This window comes from Lepisosteus platostomus, chromosome 12 (assembly GCF_059453375.1).
Source record: "Lepisosteus platostomus isolate fLepPlt1 chromosome 12, fLepPlt1.hap1, whole genome shotgun sequence".
NCBI lineage: Eukaryota > Metazoa > Chordata > Actinopteri > Semionotiformes > Lepisosteidae > Lepisosteus > Lepisosteus platostomus.
Genome location: NC_142622.1, coordinates 11,403,429 through 11,422,080, shown reverse-complemented (window position 1 = coordinate 11,422,080; position 18,652 = coordinate 11,403,429). Strand labels below are relative to the sequence as shown.

Genomic DNA, 18,652 nt, shown 5'->3' with positions numbered 1-18,652 from the left:
ACTGGGAAACGACAGGAGGTTACAGTTATCCTTGTTGAGTGAAGAAATGACAGTTTTATGATCCAAGTAGTGGAAAACAGTGAACACCTAAGGACTCCTCATGCTGCGGGAGGCAGCTGTGGAGGATGCCAGCAAAACGAAAATGCCAGAGTCGAGACCGATGATAGATCGCTGTGGAACAACGGGCAAGCAGGCAGTTGTCTATCCGGAAGAAGAAAGATTTAAGGGCCTTTTTGTGTTTTAGGAAGACAGCTTTACAACAAGGTAACACCCACTGGGAAACAAAAGTAATAAAGATATTGGAGCAATGGAAGAGACAATTTCGAAATTAATCCGGTAAGGAATACAAAAAGAATGAATGGTGAAGGGAAAATTATGGTGAAGAGAAAATAATTAAAAAGAGTTGAACTGAGAGAGAAATGGAGGAAGCTAATTCTGGAATGAAGCATCCTTCCCAAAAGCTGTCCATAAAAGGTTTTAATGTATTTTTTAAATAATAATTTCTTATACTTATATAGCACCTTTCTGGACACTCCACTCAAAGCGCTTTACAGGTAATGGGGACTCCCCTCCACCACCACCAGTGTGCAGCCCCACCTGGATGATGTGATGGCAGCTATAGTGCACCAGTACGCTCACCACACATCAGCTATCAGTGGGGAGGAGAACAGTTGTGAAGAAGATGTTGCAGGGTGATATGGCGACCGGCTTGAACATGCTTTTAGATGCATGTTCTGCCTGGTGGCAAAGCAAACTTAACACAAGAAGCTGAGTGAAGCCATGCAGGAAGTCAAAAAGAAAATCACCCAACTATGAAAAAAAGGCTCTTCTGATCAGAGCAATTGTGCACCCTTTGTAACGCTATGAGGGCTGTTTTAGACTACAACATACTGCAAAATGAAAACCATAAGGATGTTGGAAAAAGCACAAATCACAGGGGGTTTTTGCTAAACAAAATGTACAAGGTACAGACTCAGAAAACATGTAGACACCCATCCCCCAATTATTTATCCTTAAAAAAGGGTTTGGTCATATAGAGGTAGAGCAAAGTACAGAACTGTTGCTGAAGGGACATGAACTCTACATGTGCTTAGAGGAAGAAAAGCTTTTTTAATACCCATTTTTATAAAAAGTTATTTGAGACAGCTTTTTAGGAAATTGTAAGATTGTCATGACTTTCACTTTATTATCCACAAGATTTAATGTTTAATTACAATTTTAAATTATTTTTAATCTTACTAAATCTTAAGAAAATAGCATTTGAGGTAGCTAGGAAAAAGGTGATATTCCTAATGCTTTTTATCATGAAATATGGTTTTCTAATAGGGCAGTAGATGCTCAGGTCAGGTTTCCTAGATATAACATCACTGCTTATGGTGTAATTCTACAGTTTAACCGAACTGTTAATGACCTTCCAGGACCATAAGAACATAAAAATTGTTGTAAAGAAGAGGAAGGCAGTCAGCCCAGCTTGTCTGGTAGCTAGTTCCTAAATTATCTGAGATTCTAATCTATCCATTTCTTGATAGAAGCCAGGGTATCGGTTTCAGCAACACTGCTTTGTAGCTTGTTGGGAACTGCCTCCAAACTTCCTTTGGAAGAACTGTCTCCTGCGTTCATTGCACTATATTCAGATACACTGTAAAATTACTGCCAGTGATCACAGTGATCATGTTTTGCTTTTAAATGTGTTTTTTAAACATATCAAAAATGTTGAAGAAATAATAGTTTATGAGGTAGTATAAATTCCTTAAAAAACTGATTTTAACTTTGTTTTGATGTTACTAAACATCTACCGTACAGCTTTGAAAAATAATCTTGCTCCTTGGTAATGAGATATAGTAGCTAATACAGCACGGAAAAAAAACAAAAATTAATATAGACAAATAGCTAAGTATAATAAGTTAAGACTTTTCTGAGACTTACAGAAGACTTAATTTGATATAGTGTACTCTAAATAGAGTTAAGACTATTTTGAAATACATTTTAATTCTAAAACTCCCAGAGGGGATTTCAGGCTACGAGCTGAACACGACAAGTAAAAACTACTGCTAACATATCTCTAATGGTGTCAGTGCAGTAAAATATAGGGATACATGAAATGTGCAGTATGTAGATATTATGGGATATTTTAACTATGACGTTCCTATTTATTGTTTAAACAAAAAATAAAGATACATTCTCAATATCCCTGAAATAAGAAATAAGAAACCAAATAAGAAAGAAAAACAAAATCAGATGTTGATGATTATATCAAAGAATGAAAAAGTATTATGTCAAAAACTAAAGTATTCGCAGAAATGTAATTTGATATTCTACATTTCAAAACTGTTTAATTCAAGCTGATTTATAAGGTCATATTTTCTCATTTTCCTAATTTAGGAAACTTCACCCATCAGTATAACGCACATATAACAATAAGAAGCAAAATATTTATGCAAAAGTGAAAAAATATAATACTTTCTAAATCAAAACAACTATTGTACAGTCTCACGCAGCTAATACAGTAGCACCACATTTTCATATAAATATAATTAAAGTTGATTTAGATGTTAGGCATTCTGAAAGCCTCCCAGGTTTGAATTTGTACATGGACACGGGCCAGCCTGACCTTTCACCTCGGCACACTTCAGCCAGGCTTCAAACAGCTCAGACAAGGCAATTTCAAAACCCTGAGCAGAACTCTGCCTTGAACCGCATGGCAAGTTGTAACAAACCGAGGTGCGTGATGCTACAGCAGTAAATCAGTACAAGCCAATGGAGCAGGAGAATAAACAGTGCACCCAATGAACAAAAAGCCTTAAAGATGATTAGTCAGCCTGAAGTTTTACTACCCTGAAACTAATCCAGTGCAACAGGGGGACTATCATAGCGAGAAAGAACTCTGCAGTATTGCTTTACGTGGTAATAAATCATTCTCCAGAGTAGGCTACAAAAATATCTTGACACTCACGGAGTCCATAGTCTGGGGAAAGCTTCCCTTTCCTCCTGTGTATACTCGCTCAGCTTTTTGGGCACCGTCCTAGGCTGTGGAAGCTCTTCTGTTATGTTCAGAAGTATGTCTTCTGGAATTACCTAAAATGAGAAACAGACTGTGACTTTGCTGTATCAACCAAAACATCATTTTATGCCAGCTTCCATCTAAGCTGAACCATGCTAATTGCAGTTAATGCTGTCCCTTGCCAGTGAGGACCGCAGATACTGCATATCTCACGAAGAGGGACAGACGTGCATAGAATGTCTCTCAAAAAAACAAAAATGTGCTTCCAACCACACTGTGAAAGCTCATTACATTCATCTCTGCTCGTTGCTATTCTATGTCTACAAACCAATAATGGAGAAGCCATCCAATGAAAAGTTCTGAAAAGATAAAAAAAAGAAAAGGATAAAACGCTTGCCCTGAGGAAATACGATCACTTACGTCATCTGGGAAGAGATGCAGCCTTTGCATCATGGTTCTCCTACTGAGATTGCGCGGCAGCATCCCATAGACAGCCAGCTTCATAATCTACAGGGCAAGAATAGACGCAGGACTCAGGTAAACACCAGGACTTCTCCAGCCCTCTAAAACTTGAAATTAAGTGCATGCAAACTCTACACAGCTACGTGAAGTGTAGAGTTAAAGCTATGTAAATGTAGAAGGAATTAAGCAACTCATCCAACTCATCCCAGAAACACTGTGACAAGACATTTTTAAAAGCACCAGAGCATTAAGCATTAACTTTTATGACTGCTCACTGGATTATGACAAGAGATGCAAAGCAGGTGAATCGCAAGTTTTAAACTAAGGTCATTATATGGAACTGTTTTTACATAAACTCCTGTACCAGCACTTTGCAGAGTGTTCTGAATGAAATTCTGCTACAGAAAATGTAATGTATAACATAAAATGCACCAGCAACCACTGACACTACAGGTACACTGTGTTGATTAAAGTCAAATAGCCAAATAGCCAAAGCCACAATATTCTAGATGGCATATTTCCTATTTATGCCTTGTGTCTTGCAGTTAAGGAACTTTGAAGATAAAACATCTAGACACATGCTGGCAACAAATTACTGAACGCTTTCTAATTTTCCCTGAATAAGCATTTACCTTTACTTCCACTTTTCATTTAAAACACAGGAACACATTTTTGTTTTAAATATGGATTCTTATTTTATCATGCTCCTTTCTAATCTTCAATATCCATTTGATTTTGGATGCATCTTATAGTTAAGCCCACACTGCAAAGTGTCTTACTAGAGAGAGTTAGTGCTGATCGGAGGATCAACACATCTATCACTAATGTCTCACATGCTTGCCAGCACTTGGCAAGAAACAAGAGTGTCACTCTTTCAGAGAAGTCCCATGATGATGAATGCCCACCCCCTATCCTCTGCCAGTTGTCAGCTGCCACTTTGGGAGAATCAGTCACTGTCATCCAGTGACAGGGAGAAAGTGGGGCAAAAGAACTCAACCTGTGTTCTGAGGGAGCTCCTTCATATTCACCTTCAGTAAGCAAGTAAGACATGCAGGTGAAACTCACAAAGGTGACAAAAGCCGACAATGTAAAACAATAACTAAGAAATGAGGAAAGTGAAACAATATTAAATAATTTACATAACCACTGCAGTTCTGTCACGATCGTTCTGTTCTTGAATTCCAAATGAAAACCCAAAATATACAGCTTTTTGTACAATAGTTAAGGAGGTGTAACATCAATTCAGATGTGTCTGTTTGTCACACCTATGAAAGGTATTGAGTAGTAATAACAAAAACACTGCATCTTGATTCATCTTACAAATTGTATGTAAATTTCTCTCTCAGAGAAATTATCTCAGAAAAATTGGAACATGTAATGCATTTTACAATAGTGGAAAGCCATGCTAAGGGTCCTTTTTTTATTTTCTTTACCATACACTGAATTTTTAAAAATCTTTTCAGAAACAAGTTCTATCATGACCAACAGTGAGGTATAAAGAATTTAGGTCAGATGAAAAAAGTTATCTCATCTTCAGATTGATACAGTGTGGCAGATGTTATTTTTCCCTTCAAGATCTGTCTAACTTAATAACTTTGCAATTTGAGAGTACATTCCAGCATCAAATGTTAAGTGCACTATTACGCAATGACACCTCAGACAAAGCTCCCTACATTTTTCACCTTTACAGAAAGTTAAAGGCTTCACATAAATTTTCCACAACTGAAAACAGCAAAGGTTTTGAAGAATCTGAGAGTGATGGCATGTTCAAAGTCTGCACTCCGCAGCCTTGTTGAGAAGATATTTTAAAAATATTTTAAGATAAGCTTAGAAAACACATGAAAGAAAGATGGAAATTCTACTTTCTGTTCTGTATTTTATTTTGAACTTTTTTTTTTTCTGGGCCTGCATCTGCAAAGATGGGAGACATGTTTTAAATACAAGGGCCAACCTTAAACTCATGTCCCATAAGTCTTCATAGACAAAAAGCTGTACTAGCCAACACATTCCTCTAGTTCTGACAGTACTGACTAATAACAGCAGGGTCATTTCTTCTTCTTCTTTCTGGAAGTTTCTTCAGATTATAGTGTCTCGTCTGTTTGAAGAAATCTGGTTTAAGGACATGGAATTTCATCTTTAACTCAGAAGCAAGATTATTTTAAGTGATTTCCTATAAACTTTACTTGGTGGTGGTATAAGTACCTCCCTAAAATATTTTAAATATTTTTTTTGATACATGAAAGATTTGCAAGCTTTTCTCAGCCTTTATTTAGCACACAAAGACTGAAACTAGAATAAAAAATAGAGCTTGTCTTGAAAGTGCCCCAATTACATCTACCACATCTAAGACCAAGACGTTTGCTCTCATACAGAAGGTTGAGAAACAAAAGGTTGTTTTCCAACCTTTTGAGATGGCCTGCTTTTTTATACCATCAAGACGATGAAGACTTTAACAGCACTAACGCAGAGCTGAATCTGTGACACAATACACAAATACAACTTTTGCTTCCAATTGTTTGGTGGAACGCGTGGCCTTTTTAAACCTATGTCCCATTGAATTTCATTAAAATGGAAATCGTATTGTTTACCCAGCTGGAAAACTTTCTACTGGAATGCTCTGGGAAATAGCTGAAGGAAAGAACAGTCTACAGGAAAACCAGGAGAATATGATTTTTTTTGTGTGTGTTTATGCCGTGAGAAAAGAAGAAATCTGCACCCTGACCTACTAACTCTGGACAAGAAGACTGCAGAATGGGAAACTGTATTAAATGATTAATATAAACACTGTAGTTCTGTCAGTGTCGATCCTGAACATAAACCAGGCTGCCTAAAGAGGATTAAACCCAAACCAGGGTAATTTGCTTACATTGCAATTCCGTAAACATTAGTAGAGAGATAGCCGTATTTATACAAAATATTATCCTTTTTTGTTTTTTAGAGAAAAATATTTTTAGGTTTACTTTCCTCGTAAATAAGGTTTTCTTAGGTGGGAAGCCAGGATGATGATTAAGTCTAAGTTTAGTGAATTCACCAACAAAGCCTTCTCCCAGATTTCGAACGAACACAGGAAGAGTCAGGACATAATACAAAATCTCTTGAAGAATCATTGTGTGTAAATGCAAGTGCACAACACTATCTATTTAGTGCCACATTCAATGAAAACACAGACATGAGCATTAAACACTTGTGATAACTGGTGTGTGAACATATCTAATATTTTAATGTCGGTCACTCTCACTGATTGGGCAATATTATATTCTTATCATAAAATTTAACTTTGTTCGATTAATATGACGTATGATAATGTTTAGAGATGTCTTCAACTCACAATAAAAAAATTGCTCCTTAATATAAAATGTACTTCACTAAACTAATAATGATAAGAATACAAACTCTTTACTTCTGACAATTATTGACATGCATGTTTGTTCAGTTTATACGTCATAACTCTTAATTGATAGGAAAACATACCTGTAAATCAAGAGCTCACAAACAAGCTAATGCTGGACGGTACAGAAGCCATGTTCGCTGTATGTGTCTTTAATTTTTTTAAATATATTTTTTCAAATACAAAACATGTTTTTTATTTCAAATTCCAGATCACTTGAATGATCAAAGCAAACAAATAGTACTGCTTTTTTCATGTGACTGGATTACTTTTAATTGACTTTAATTTCCTGATGGAAAATTCCATAAGTACAGAAATATAAAATGTAAATGGTTAGCTAGGATTTTTTAACTGTTAGAAGCAGTACCCCCTGAGGATATTTTGAAACACTATAGCTAGTTTATACTTATATGCATTTAAACTTCACGGGCTTCAACTTCTTTATAAAATCATACATGGACTGAAATTCTACCAGACTGTGGTATCATTTAAAAGCCAGTCCTAATCACTTAAAAACCAAACAGAATAAATGTGTATTCACATATGAATCCAATATTTTAGCAATAATGAATAATAATAAAAGCTGATACGGTGGTTTAATAAATTAAGAAATGTTGTGTTGGAAAACAAATGAAGAAAAATCTTGATGGAAAACATACTATTTAGCATGATACTCTTTCATGTGCCTGTAAAATCCTGAAAGAAATCACACAATTTAACACTTGACACTGTTCTTCTGCATTTATTTTGATGTCTCCTAGCTCTTCATTAATTAGTTTTTCACAGTTGCTAGTGTTGTTCTAAAATGTCAAAACACTAGAGCACAAACTGGGCTCAGAGAGTAGAAAACTGGAGTGCATTTTTAATTAATATAACATGGCATCACAAGTTGCCCAAGAATTTGTGTATTATCTGTATTTATTTAAGCAATACAGCCTACATTAGAAACAAACTAATACAATACATTGGTCTGTACAGTAAGCAGACCAATGGCACACTTCCATTTATAAGGAAGTACATTAGCAAAACCAAGCTGTGCATACAGTGTGAATATTTTAGCAATGCCTTCAGATTTAGAGGTACAGTGTATATAGCACATCTTTGCTAAATCAAATTACATATGGTGGTCCCAAGCATCTCTACTTACTGCTTTGGGATCCTTCTGGTGAAGCTGAGCTGCTGTGACCTGTTTAAAGCCACCTGGATACCTTTAATTAAAACAGAAAGATCATACATTAAATACATTATGCATGAAGGTTTTATTCCAGTAGAAAAGTACTTCACGTAACAAAGATGAAAAACAATAAAATGTCATGTCAAAAAGCTCTAATAAAACCCATTGTGACACTCACCCAGTATGAGAGGAATAAACTTTTTGTTCCCATTTGTTCCCTGAAAACGCAACGTGCCTCGTGTTTATCACCACCACATGATCCCCAATGTCACCTGTGACAAATACACAAAATGGAAATGACAATGAAGAACAATGAAGGTGAAGATTAAGCCTAAAGTTTTCCTTCCAATGTCCTTTCTCATCCATTCTTGATTTTTTTACTCTATTGGATAGATACTGTACATACAACAATATGCAAAAATGTTACACAGCTACAGTTAGAAATGATCTTATAATTAATTTGATCTGTGACACTGTGAGCCCTTTAGGCATTAAGAATGAAGGAAAACATGTGTATGGATGCCTACTTTTCCCAATTATTCATTTGTGTGACTGATACACAATAAAAGGAATTTATACCTTTCCGACTAGTAGAGATTCATCTATCCACATCAGATTTAATTAAATTTCCCCACAGCAGTGCAACAGGTCACAGAAAATACAATAAATCCACTCACAGTTCTACTGCAGGTAATTTCCTATCCAATACAAGGTTATTTATGATTTACAGATGAGAAATCACGTTTGGCTGAAAGTGTAAATTACCATATGTTAGCAGGTTCCTTCACACCCTGAGGCAAGTATCTGCAGTGTTATACTGAGAGGGCACAATCTTGATCACTATCTCCATTCAGGCCGATGGGGCTCTTTGGATCATCCTGATTTGTGTGATCTGTGCATCTGTGCAAATGTGTTGCACATGCTTCGGTTTTTTGGATTGCTTATTGAAAGCAGCGTTTTGGCCAAGATCTTAGAACTGACTGCTGGAGTATGTAGGTAATGTTCTAGAGTCCATAAGGAGTTTGACATTTTCAGAAGAGTCCACTGACGTTTACCCAACATGCATCCTCTTTATTTGCAGCCCAAAGTTTTCCCCCATCCCATATACTGCACAGTATGTGATGTTGCAAATGGATAGTTACAGTCTAAAAACAAACAAAACCCCAAAAGAGCACACAGACACGACATGTTCATGTGTCAGCCATCACGGGTCTTTTTGTGTTATGTTTAGTGTTATTTAACAGGCCAATTGTCTGGACAAAATGCTCAACATTTTGCCTTCAAAAACAAAAACGAATTTAAACAAGAACTTTAAGCAAAGATATGTCCCTTGTGTGTTACACTGAAAATCCAACATGGTAATTATTTTTACATTTAGCACTTGAATAATTAGAAAGGAGACAAACTGGACAAGCAAAGCCATCATCCTACCTGTGTTGCTCTATTTCTTTGGTTCACATGGGGTTTTACCTGCCAGCATGGTCTTTGTGAAGGGAATTCCCCATTGAATTGTTCCAAAAAGGTCAAAATGTTCTGGTAATAATGTACTGTAATGTGATAACTCCTAAAATACAGGCTTTACTGATATTTTATAAAAATTCCTTGGATTGATTTTGTTACATGATTAGGCATATAATTCACTGACTAACCACATAAAAACCACATTTCCTGTAAAAACACCTTTTGTTTCAAGTGAGCAATCATCTGTGTCTGACGGCGGCAGTGATCCTCTACAGTGTGACTCCCAACACAAAAGATCAAAAATTAGCTTTGAAAATACAGCAAAACATTAGGGAAACTGGTTTGCTGCAACAGACATGTCATCTTTAACATGTTTTTAATATTGTATGTCTGCTGAGTTGCACCGTTCTCCTCATCAACATTGCTGCTGCTGAAGTTAATTATTTCAGTCATTTTCTTAAATGGTGACACTTCAGGTGGAGAAAATCATCTGCAGCCTTTAGCTAATTCTTTAGCTAATTCTCAAAGAACAGAATTCTTTACATAACACATTGCCAGCCTGAGGGACAACACAATAGTTTCAGCTATCTTGCCTGTCTCAGATTTGCTGTGCAATACATAACACTTTGACTGAAATAAAAGATAAAAGACAAAAAATGCTGATGTTTTAAGCCTGCCAGGTTTACTTACTATATACGATAAGTACATGATTTGGGTTGACAGTTCTAAGTAATGTATTGGTTCCTCAGACATGGAATATTTCATAGACTTGCTTGGTTTCACTTTTTCCTGGAAGATATAGTTCAGCACATAACCTTAACATGGCCTTTATTACGAACATGATGTCTGTAGTGATTAAGAAATAGACCCTATATGTATTATAGTCCTGCTGTAAAATATAGATAGATACTTTATTGATCCCGTGAGGGAAACTGCAGTGCAAAATATATAGGAAAAACAGTAATGGTCAAGAAATACCCACACAGAACTCGAATATGCATTACATATGCATGCTTATATATTACACAGATATTTAAATTGCTTGTATAACTTGCAGAGTTATTGCTTTTTTGGGCATTTAAAAATTATAGTTCATTAGTGATACATTTAGTTAGCAGTGGTGCTACTACGCCTAATTACTTGTTTGGAAACTGCATAAACAGGCAACTGCCTGCTGTCCTGTGAATTTCCCAAGTCTGCATTTTCTGCTGTACGTACCCAAACAATTACTCTGCTGCATGCCAATGATTTATTCATTACTAAAACAACTGCAACTCCAACCACATCTAACAGAACTTTACTGCATGATAACTTTCTCCGTCTCAGTCATACAAATCTCATATGGAAAGATGAGTAGCAATGTTAGCACTGCGTCTAAGGAAGACTGGGCCTGGTCATTACTGGAAGGGAAACCACTAAGCAAACAAAAGAGTAAGGATATTAAACCAGCATGTTGGCTAAAGCCTTCTCTGGCCTTGTACAATGTTCCTAAGGATCGCCATTAAGCAACTTCTCTGCCTGATCTGTTCAGCTACTGGTGCAGAATGGCTGCCACACGTTCTTCATCCATTTGCTACTCTTTAGAGTCAGATAAAGTTCCCTATTGCTGAGACACTTTGAGGTGAAACATTCTTTAATAGTGTGAGGAATTAAGTCTGAATTATCTGGTGAAATAAATATGGTAAACTTCAAACAACTGTCAAGGGAGCTAAATTTAAGAACTAGTCATTTCCAAGGGTCATAAAGCTGTAAAAAGAGTAACTGCTCCATCTGGTGGTCATAACATTTAATGTATAATGATCCAATGTCAATACAGTAATCCCTGGTTACAGGAGCTTAATTCATTCATTGAAAACTGCTCGTAAAGTAATAACTCGCATAACTTCATGTGTTATAACCTTCAACTGGTTCCAGAATTCAAAAATGTTCTCTCAAATACCCAGATGTTACATCACAAAATGTTACCCAAGTATGAAAACAATATACATTCTTAGTCAAAATTAAATAACAGTGCAGAAACAATAGGTAGTAAACAATAACACTCCTGCTCATTTATGGTACAGAACAGTAGTTACAAAGTTGTCAGTGAATCCAAACACATTAGGTGCTATTGTGTACTATATGCATTTAACTCACACAGGCCCTTATTATAAACAAGTAATAGCCAGCAGCCATATCACCCTGCAACTCACAACTGGCAGCCCACTGAAGCTAAGCAGGTGTGAGCCTGGTCAGTACCTGGATGGGGGACCTCCTGGGAAAAACTAAGGTTGCTGCTGGTAGAGGTGTTAGTGGGGCCAGCAGGGGGCGCTCACCCTGCAGTCCATGTGGGTCCTAATGCCCCAGTAGAGTGACGGGGACACTATACTGTAAACAGGCGCCGTCCTTCTGATGAGACGTAAAACTGAGGTCCTGACCCTCTGTGGTCATTAAAAATCCCAGGGCGTTTCTCGAAAAGAGTAAGGGTGTAACCCTGGCGTTCTGGCCAAATTTCCCATTGACCTTTACCAATCAATAATAATCCTAATAAATCCCCCTCATTACTCTGCTCTCCTCCCCAATGAGAGTGTGGGGAGCGTTCTGGCGCACTATGGCTGCCGTCGCATCATCCAGGTGGATGCTGCACACTGGTGGTGGTGGAGGGGAGACCCCATTACCTGTAAAGCGCTTTGAGTGGAAAGCGCTACAAAAGCATAAGCAATTATTACGTTAAAATATTTTTAAAAAGTAAATTCTTCATCTGAGAAGATGCAAGAATCTCAGCAATGCTTTATGAAAGCCCGGCTTGTAGGAGTGCAATTCAGCTGGTTAAATGAAAAAAAGGTAGGAATTACTATACCTTCCTATGTAGGGATTACCGTTTAATGTACCTCTAAACCAGCATTCCTGAAATGCAGCCATTGGTGGGATTGTTTGCAGCCACAGCAGATAAAACTAATGATGACAGCTAAAGAATAAATCTAAAATGGTTACAAAAAAATGTGTTTGTTTATATAGAAGAATGCACTTACATATTTAGTGAGTGGTACTTCACAGGAAGCAAGACCCTGACCCAAAACACAATGCCAATGCAAACAATTGTTTGACCAATGGAAAAAAAATGTGAAATCTCAGATTGACCAAGTTGATTTAAATCCAATTGAGCAAGTATTGTATATGCTGAAAAAAAAGCTGAATTTAATCATCTGAAGAATAAGCAAGAACAGAAAGAATCTTAAATGTTAAATCTTAAATCTTAAATATACAAGGAGTGTGGAGAGCTCAACGGATTGCAGAATTATTACAGTTATGGCATAACACTGAGGTGCAACCAAATACTGTCGTTTACATTTGATTAAAGTCATTGTGTCTCAATACTTACTTGAAGGCTCTGGTTTGCACACAAAGTATGTTTTGTTACAACATGATTAAATGTGGGATTAGTCAAAAATAAAATTGCACAAACAATCCCATGAATCCCATGAATACAAACACCACTGTTATACTGGAAAGAAAAAAACAACTTTTTATAGCACTGCATAGTTAAAAAGTATAGGATTTAAATTATGTTTAAATTGTACAATATAGTATCAAGACCTCACCTGATCTTGATTAAACTTTAGTTTATTTCATCAGAAGTACACAGATCACTTCAATCACAAACACTGCACAGGCTGAAACAGCAGCTCACTGACTATCTGTACACTTAGCTGCTTATGACATTCCTCACCACCCTTAGTTACAACGCATTATAAGACCATATGAGCATTTTATCTCTGAACTTAAAGAATATGAAAGACAATGTCCAGCAACAATCTTTGAGTTTAGAACACTGTATGAAAATGTATGTTACATCATACATAGTGCATGTTTGTACCCACAAAGCTGAACTACTTAAGAACATGAAACACTCAAATGATGTGTTAAATACCTGGTAACCATTAATGCTCATTCCAGGGAATGAGAAATACTGTATTTAAAATGCAACAACAGTCAGTGTCACTTACTCACCATAAGGAAGAAATAAAATAAGGAAAGTATTTTTAAAAGGTTATTAAAACAAGAATTACTTGAAATGTTCACAAACCATGTAATAATCAAGCAGCTATCATTAGTCTAGGAGTGACAGAAAATACATTTTTTCTTTGCTGAAATCAAAAGAGGGAAATCGTGTGTTCATAAATCTAACCCTGGAATCTCCAACTCTGGTCTGATCTTCAGACAGTCTTATAAGCCACTCTACTCACTTTTTTAAAGAAGGTATCGTTCAATTAAGGGAGTAATTAGTTGAATTAAGTGAACTCGGGTCTTAATTAATAATAATAATTCCTTACACTTATATAGCACTTTTCTGGACACTCCAATCAAAGTCCTTTACAGGTAATGGGGACTCGCCTCCACCACCTCACCTGGATGATGCGACAGCAGCCATAGTGTGCTAGAATGCTCACCACACACCAGCTATCGGAAAACAGAGTGATGAAGCCAATTCATAGATGGGGATTATTAGGAGGCCATTATTTGGGCAGGACGCTGGGGTTGCACCCCTACTCTTTTCACTTCACTATACTGGGGCATTAGGACCCACACAGACCGCAGGGCGATCGCCCCCTGCTGGCCCAACTAACACCTATTTCAGCGGCAACCTTTTTCCCAGGTCTCCCATCCAGGTACTGACCAGGCTGAGCTTCGGTAGGTTGCCAGTTGAGAGTTGCAGGGTGATATTTCCGTGCCAAATGCATCAGGAAAATACAGCAATAGTGACTAAATAACAACAACTAAGTAGTATACTTACTCAACGCATGGTATATTGGTTTATGTTTTCCCTGTAGACGTACTGAACACATTGCTGCAATTTTTCCTGGAGGCTGCATCTTGGCATCAATTAAATACCAGGACCTGGCAAAAGTAGCCCATTGCTGCAAATAAAGAAACAAATAGCAACCAGGTATTTAAGGGACACAAAACGATATTAAATCGATTAATAAAAATCACTTTACTTATTGATAACCAAACCGATCCTTAACCAAATAATACAATTATTTCTTTATAATAAATATAAGGCAATACGTCAGGTGACGTGTAGTATAGTTATCGTACAGTACACATGCAGTGTTAGTGTTCTGACTCCTATATGCTCATCGGGAGAACATCACGATTAACTTATACATTAATATAAATATACACGGTCTCAGAAACTCTATACCTGGACCATGAAAACATTTCGAGTAGTTGATCCTGAAATTAAAGAACACCAAATTAAATACAACATGTTACCTGTGCAGACTTTGTGAACCCTGACATGACTAAGTCAACGGAGGTAGAAAAACGCTGTGAACATCACTACTTTAACCTTAACGTGATAGTAAATGCGACACAGCAAAGTAACCGACAGAAATCATGATGAACAATATTCGTTCCTAGTAATTCTGTGTTAAGATTTGCAATCTATAAATTTGAGTATTAAACTTTAATTTAATGATTTACACGCAAAAATAAAATGTATATTTCACAGCGTTTCCAAATTAATAATTTTACTTAGTTTATTTTTTTTACAATGAAAGGAGAAGAGCGGAAGTAAGATATAAGAACTAAGATTCAGCCACGTTGTTGCCGATCGGCTGTATTTTGAAGGTGTTCAAAACCTCTTCCTCTTTGTAGAGCGCGGGGAATTTGTTTTTTTCACATTTTAAACTGTTTTTTAAAGAATAGATTTTTTTTGTATGAGAAGAGGATGGATCGTTATGTGCTAGTAGTTAGTTTTAATAAACAGGAGGATGAAGACATTAATTGTTTTACAGGTATGATTGCAGTTTTACATTCTGAAGTTTGTAACTTAAAACAGTAACTTAACTACATGATACATTTCTTTGTTTATTTGTGTTAAAAATTGAATATTAACTAAGTTAATGATAATAAACGCATACTGTACATCTCTAAAAAAATGTAATTATGTTTGTTTGCATACCATGCACCGTGTTTATGTGTTGCGCTTTTCTCAAAGGACTGACAGCTGCAAACAAGGTTTATGAATCCCTCAAAGAAATATCTATTAACTCGTCCAAAAGGAAGGTCTCACCTTTTCCATGTAAGTTCGAATTAAAACACCCGTTTCCTGCATTGTTAAGCATGTTATTATAAATATACATTTATAAGGCGACATTTTCTACACATTTGATTTTCCCCTTACATTCAGTTTACTTTAGTAACTACTACGTGCCTGTAATAGTTTATCAAAACGAACTATCTACAGTAGGTATATTACAAGGGGTTAGTTTCTTCTATTGTACAAAACTTAGATTGGCGGCGTTATGTGACTGTCGACGACGTTTTAGTGAGGAGAGGAAAAATGGCTTTCTATTTAGGGTCATTTGGCTTTTTTGAGTTAGACAAAACAAACAAAAACGGAATAATTTAACTACTTTTTGCTTTTAGAACAGGTTTGATTATTGCTGCTGATGTGGTGAGGTCTTGAAGTAAGCAGTATGTAAGTTTAATCTTTTCCTGTTTTCCATCCTTTTCAGCTTGCACACTCACTGGAATTCCTGCTCCCCAGAGGTGCTTCTTTGCTATACAATCAAGCTCTGGGTCTTCACAGGTAAACAGCAAGCAGAAATGTCCTGGGTTTTCATTATGTGCGTGAACTCCCCTTACTTGCAAATGTAGGTGTTTTTCTCTTTGACCACCAAATCATTTATAAATCCATTGATAGCACAAACCATAACCAATGCTGCCTTTCTATTTTCCCTCAGTTAAATAGTATTAGTTCATGTTGCATGACTCGGACAAGTCTTTGAAAATATGACAGTTGAAATCTATCCATAATAATGTTTCATTTTTATGTGTTTTCAGTTCTGCAGCTCAGAGTGGGAAAGTGTTGGTACAACTTCTGTGAAAAATGATAGCGAGGAGTCTGCTACTTCAGTGATTGAGGCTTATCAGTGCACTCTTCAGAGGCTGGAGGAGGAGAAGGATATAACTGAAGCTCTCTCTCAGGCAGAGTATGCACAATTGCATTTGATTATTTCTCTTCCCGTTGTGTTAAAATAGTCCTGTAAAAAGGCAAATGCTGTTGCCAAGAAACAGTTGAGATTAGAAAACAAGTCCTGTTTCTTTTTGTGAGCTGAAATATTCTGATAACTGATTCTGATATTCTGAATCTCATAGATTGTTTGAAGAAGCTGCTGAAGGTTTGCACCAGCTTTCAGACAAACTTCCTCCTCCAGGTATAGTTGTTTCTTCCACTATGTACTTTCAATGTAAAAGCAGGTTGGCTAAGAAAAAAATGTGGTTATAATAAAAGGTCATTGACTGGTCTGAGAAGCACCTTGAGTTTGTAAGTATATTATATACAGGTATATATATATATTGTAATTGCAAGCAGTAGTATAGTATTTTTTATCCGAAAGGGACCCTAAACATATATACCCATATATAATAGGGAACACAGCCATTATATACCGGCATCTTCCTGAGAGAAGTCAGCTGAATTAATTTTTGTAGATATGGTCTGATTGTGAAAGGACAAAGTGGAATTAATAATAATCATCATATTTAATATAGCACTTTTAAAAGCATCTTCTCAAAGCTCTTTATAAGAAACTATATAACTATATATATACTATATAAGTAAAAAAAAAATGAAAACAACAAAAACTGTACCAACGTTTGGAGATAAAAAAAATTGAGGCTGAAGACTGAGGTTCATGTACACTACAGTATCTACCTTTATAAAACAGTTCCATGACATCTATAGTGATAAAGAAGTCAGGACCTCAGTTTCATGTCTTGCTCAAATGGCAGCACCTCCTACAGCACAATGTTCCTTAGGATGGCATTGATTTTGAAAGTACAGTGTGTAGTGCAGCGGTGTGAGTGCCACTTACTGGTCTACCCACATCTACTGACCAGACCTCGTTTACAGTGTGGCTCAGGTTTGCAATCGTGGATAAAGGTATGTTCTGTGTATACATATGTATGCATGTATTCATCATACAGCACATGCCTTTATCAAAATCAGCTTACATGATATAGTTTCTATAATTTTCAAGGTGATGGGTACAATTGACTATTGCCTCGGTTTCCAGTTTCCCATGAAGGATCCAAACAAGGTATTGAAGGTTCAGCCAATCAGAATGATTTAAAGAAGGATTTCCTTTTGCTAAACTTTATTAAATATAAATGTAAAGAATGTGAACTGTCTCTGCCTAGTTGCACATGTCTAGCTTTGTAGGAGAATGTCTTTTATTGTCTTTGATGTTCTTGGCTCTGTACAGGAAAGGCTCTGCTGGATGTTATTTTATTGGCTCTACACAAAGAAGAACCCAGCCTAAAAGAGGTCCTTCCACTTCTTGGGTCACTGAAGCATATGCAAGCATGGCATGGAGCAAAGATTGCCATAGTGACAGAAGATGCCACAGGGTATGTATTAATCGCTTGGCTGCCTTTTCTGTATAGATCCAGGTGGTATTGGGGCATTACACTTGTGTCAGAAATACAACAAAGAGAAATCTTTTTTTTCAAAATATTTTTCAAAAATACTTTTTCTAAATGTAAGAAAGCTCATTTGAACAAAAGCATAGACAGTACTCCATATATATATACTGTATATTTTTACCATCTCTTCTTGAAAAAACGTGAACATAATCGCTTGTTAGCTGATGAGAACCGATGCAGTAAATCAAATGAAATAGCACTTCAAAATGCTGTTGCGTTATCATTTGTTGTACTATCTATGGATTTGACAGTGAGAAGTTATAGTAAATCGCGAAGTTGATGCACATGCTACATGGCCTTAAGTCAGTACATTATGTTGCAGTAGTTGATGTTGACTGTGAGATTTCTTGAGCAGTAGTGTCTAGTTTCTCCATGTGTAGAGATTGATGGAAACCTCACTGCTGCCTTTCTTGAAGCCCATCCTGACATTACAATATTGCTGCAGGGCAAAGAGCATGCTTGTACTGTGTGACAATGGCTTTTTGAGAGATGGGAATGTGACAGCAGTGCTGCGAATACCTTATTATGCAATCTTCAACCACATTGAGGATTTCTGGAATGACTTTGGATAGTATGTAGCATCTAAGGCTCAGAGACCATTGAACAAACAAATGCTTGTCTGGGCTTTACAACAGGAATGGGATGGAGTCCCACAAGACAGCATCTGCAAGCTCTTGCAGAACATGAGCTA

General features: G+C 36.6%; 2 protein-coding genes across 2 annotated transcripts in view; one reads left to right on the top strand and one right to left on the bottom strand.

Annotated features, from left to right (window-relative positions):
- Window positions 1–14,882, bottom strand: part of mrpl13 (mitochondrial ribosomal protein L13) — a 28,093-nt gene extending 13,211 nt beyond the window's left edge. The window contains exons 1-6 of the mRNA XM_088600972.1: window positions 14,743–14,882; window positions 14,261–14,384; window positions 8,204–8,297; window positions 7,999–8,059; window positions 3,422–3,508; window positions 2,954–3,075 (exon numbers count right to left, since the gene is read on the bottom strand). Coding sequence (XP_088457098.1) covers window positions 2,954–3,075; window positions 3,422–3,508; window positions 7,999–8,059; window positions 8,204–8,297; window positions 14,261–14,384; window positions 14,743–14,769 — 515 coding nt within the window. The 5' untranslated portion in view covers window positions 14,770–14,882. The remainder of the gene's footprint in view (window positions 1–2,953; window positions 3,076–3,421; window positions 3,509–7,998; window positions 8,060–8,203; window positions 8,298–14,260; window positions 14,385–14,742) is intronic.
- Window positions 14,883–15,097: 215 nt separating this feature from the next.
- mtbp (MDM2 binding protein) overlaps window positions 15,098–18,652 on the top strand; it is a 34,881-nt gene continuing 31,326 nt past the window's right edge. The window contains exons 1-6 of the mRNA XM_088600966.1: window positions 15,098–15,266; window positions 15,470–15,553; window positions 15,990–16,063; window positions 16,318–16,466; window positions 16,633–16,691; window positions 17,742–17,886. Of these exons, the coding sequence (XP_088457092.1) occupies window positions 15,200–15,266; window positions 15,470–15,553; window positions 15,990–16,063; window positions 16,318–16,466; window positions 16,633–16,691; window positions 17,742–17,886 (578 nt within the window). The 5' untranslated portion in view covers window positions 15,098–15,199. The remainder of the gene's footprint in view (window positions 15,267–15,469; window positions 15,554–15,989; window positions 16,064–16,317; window positions 16,467–16,632; window positions 16,692–17,741; window positions 17,887–18,652) is intronic.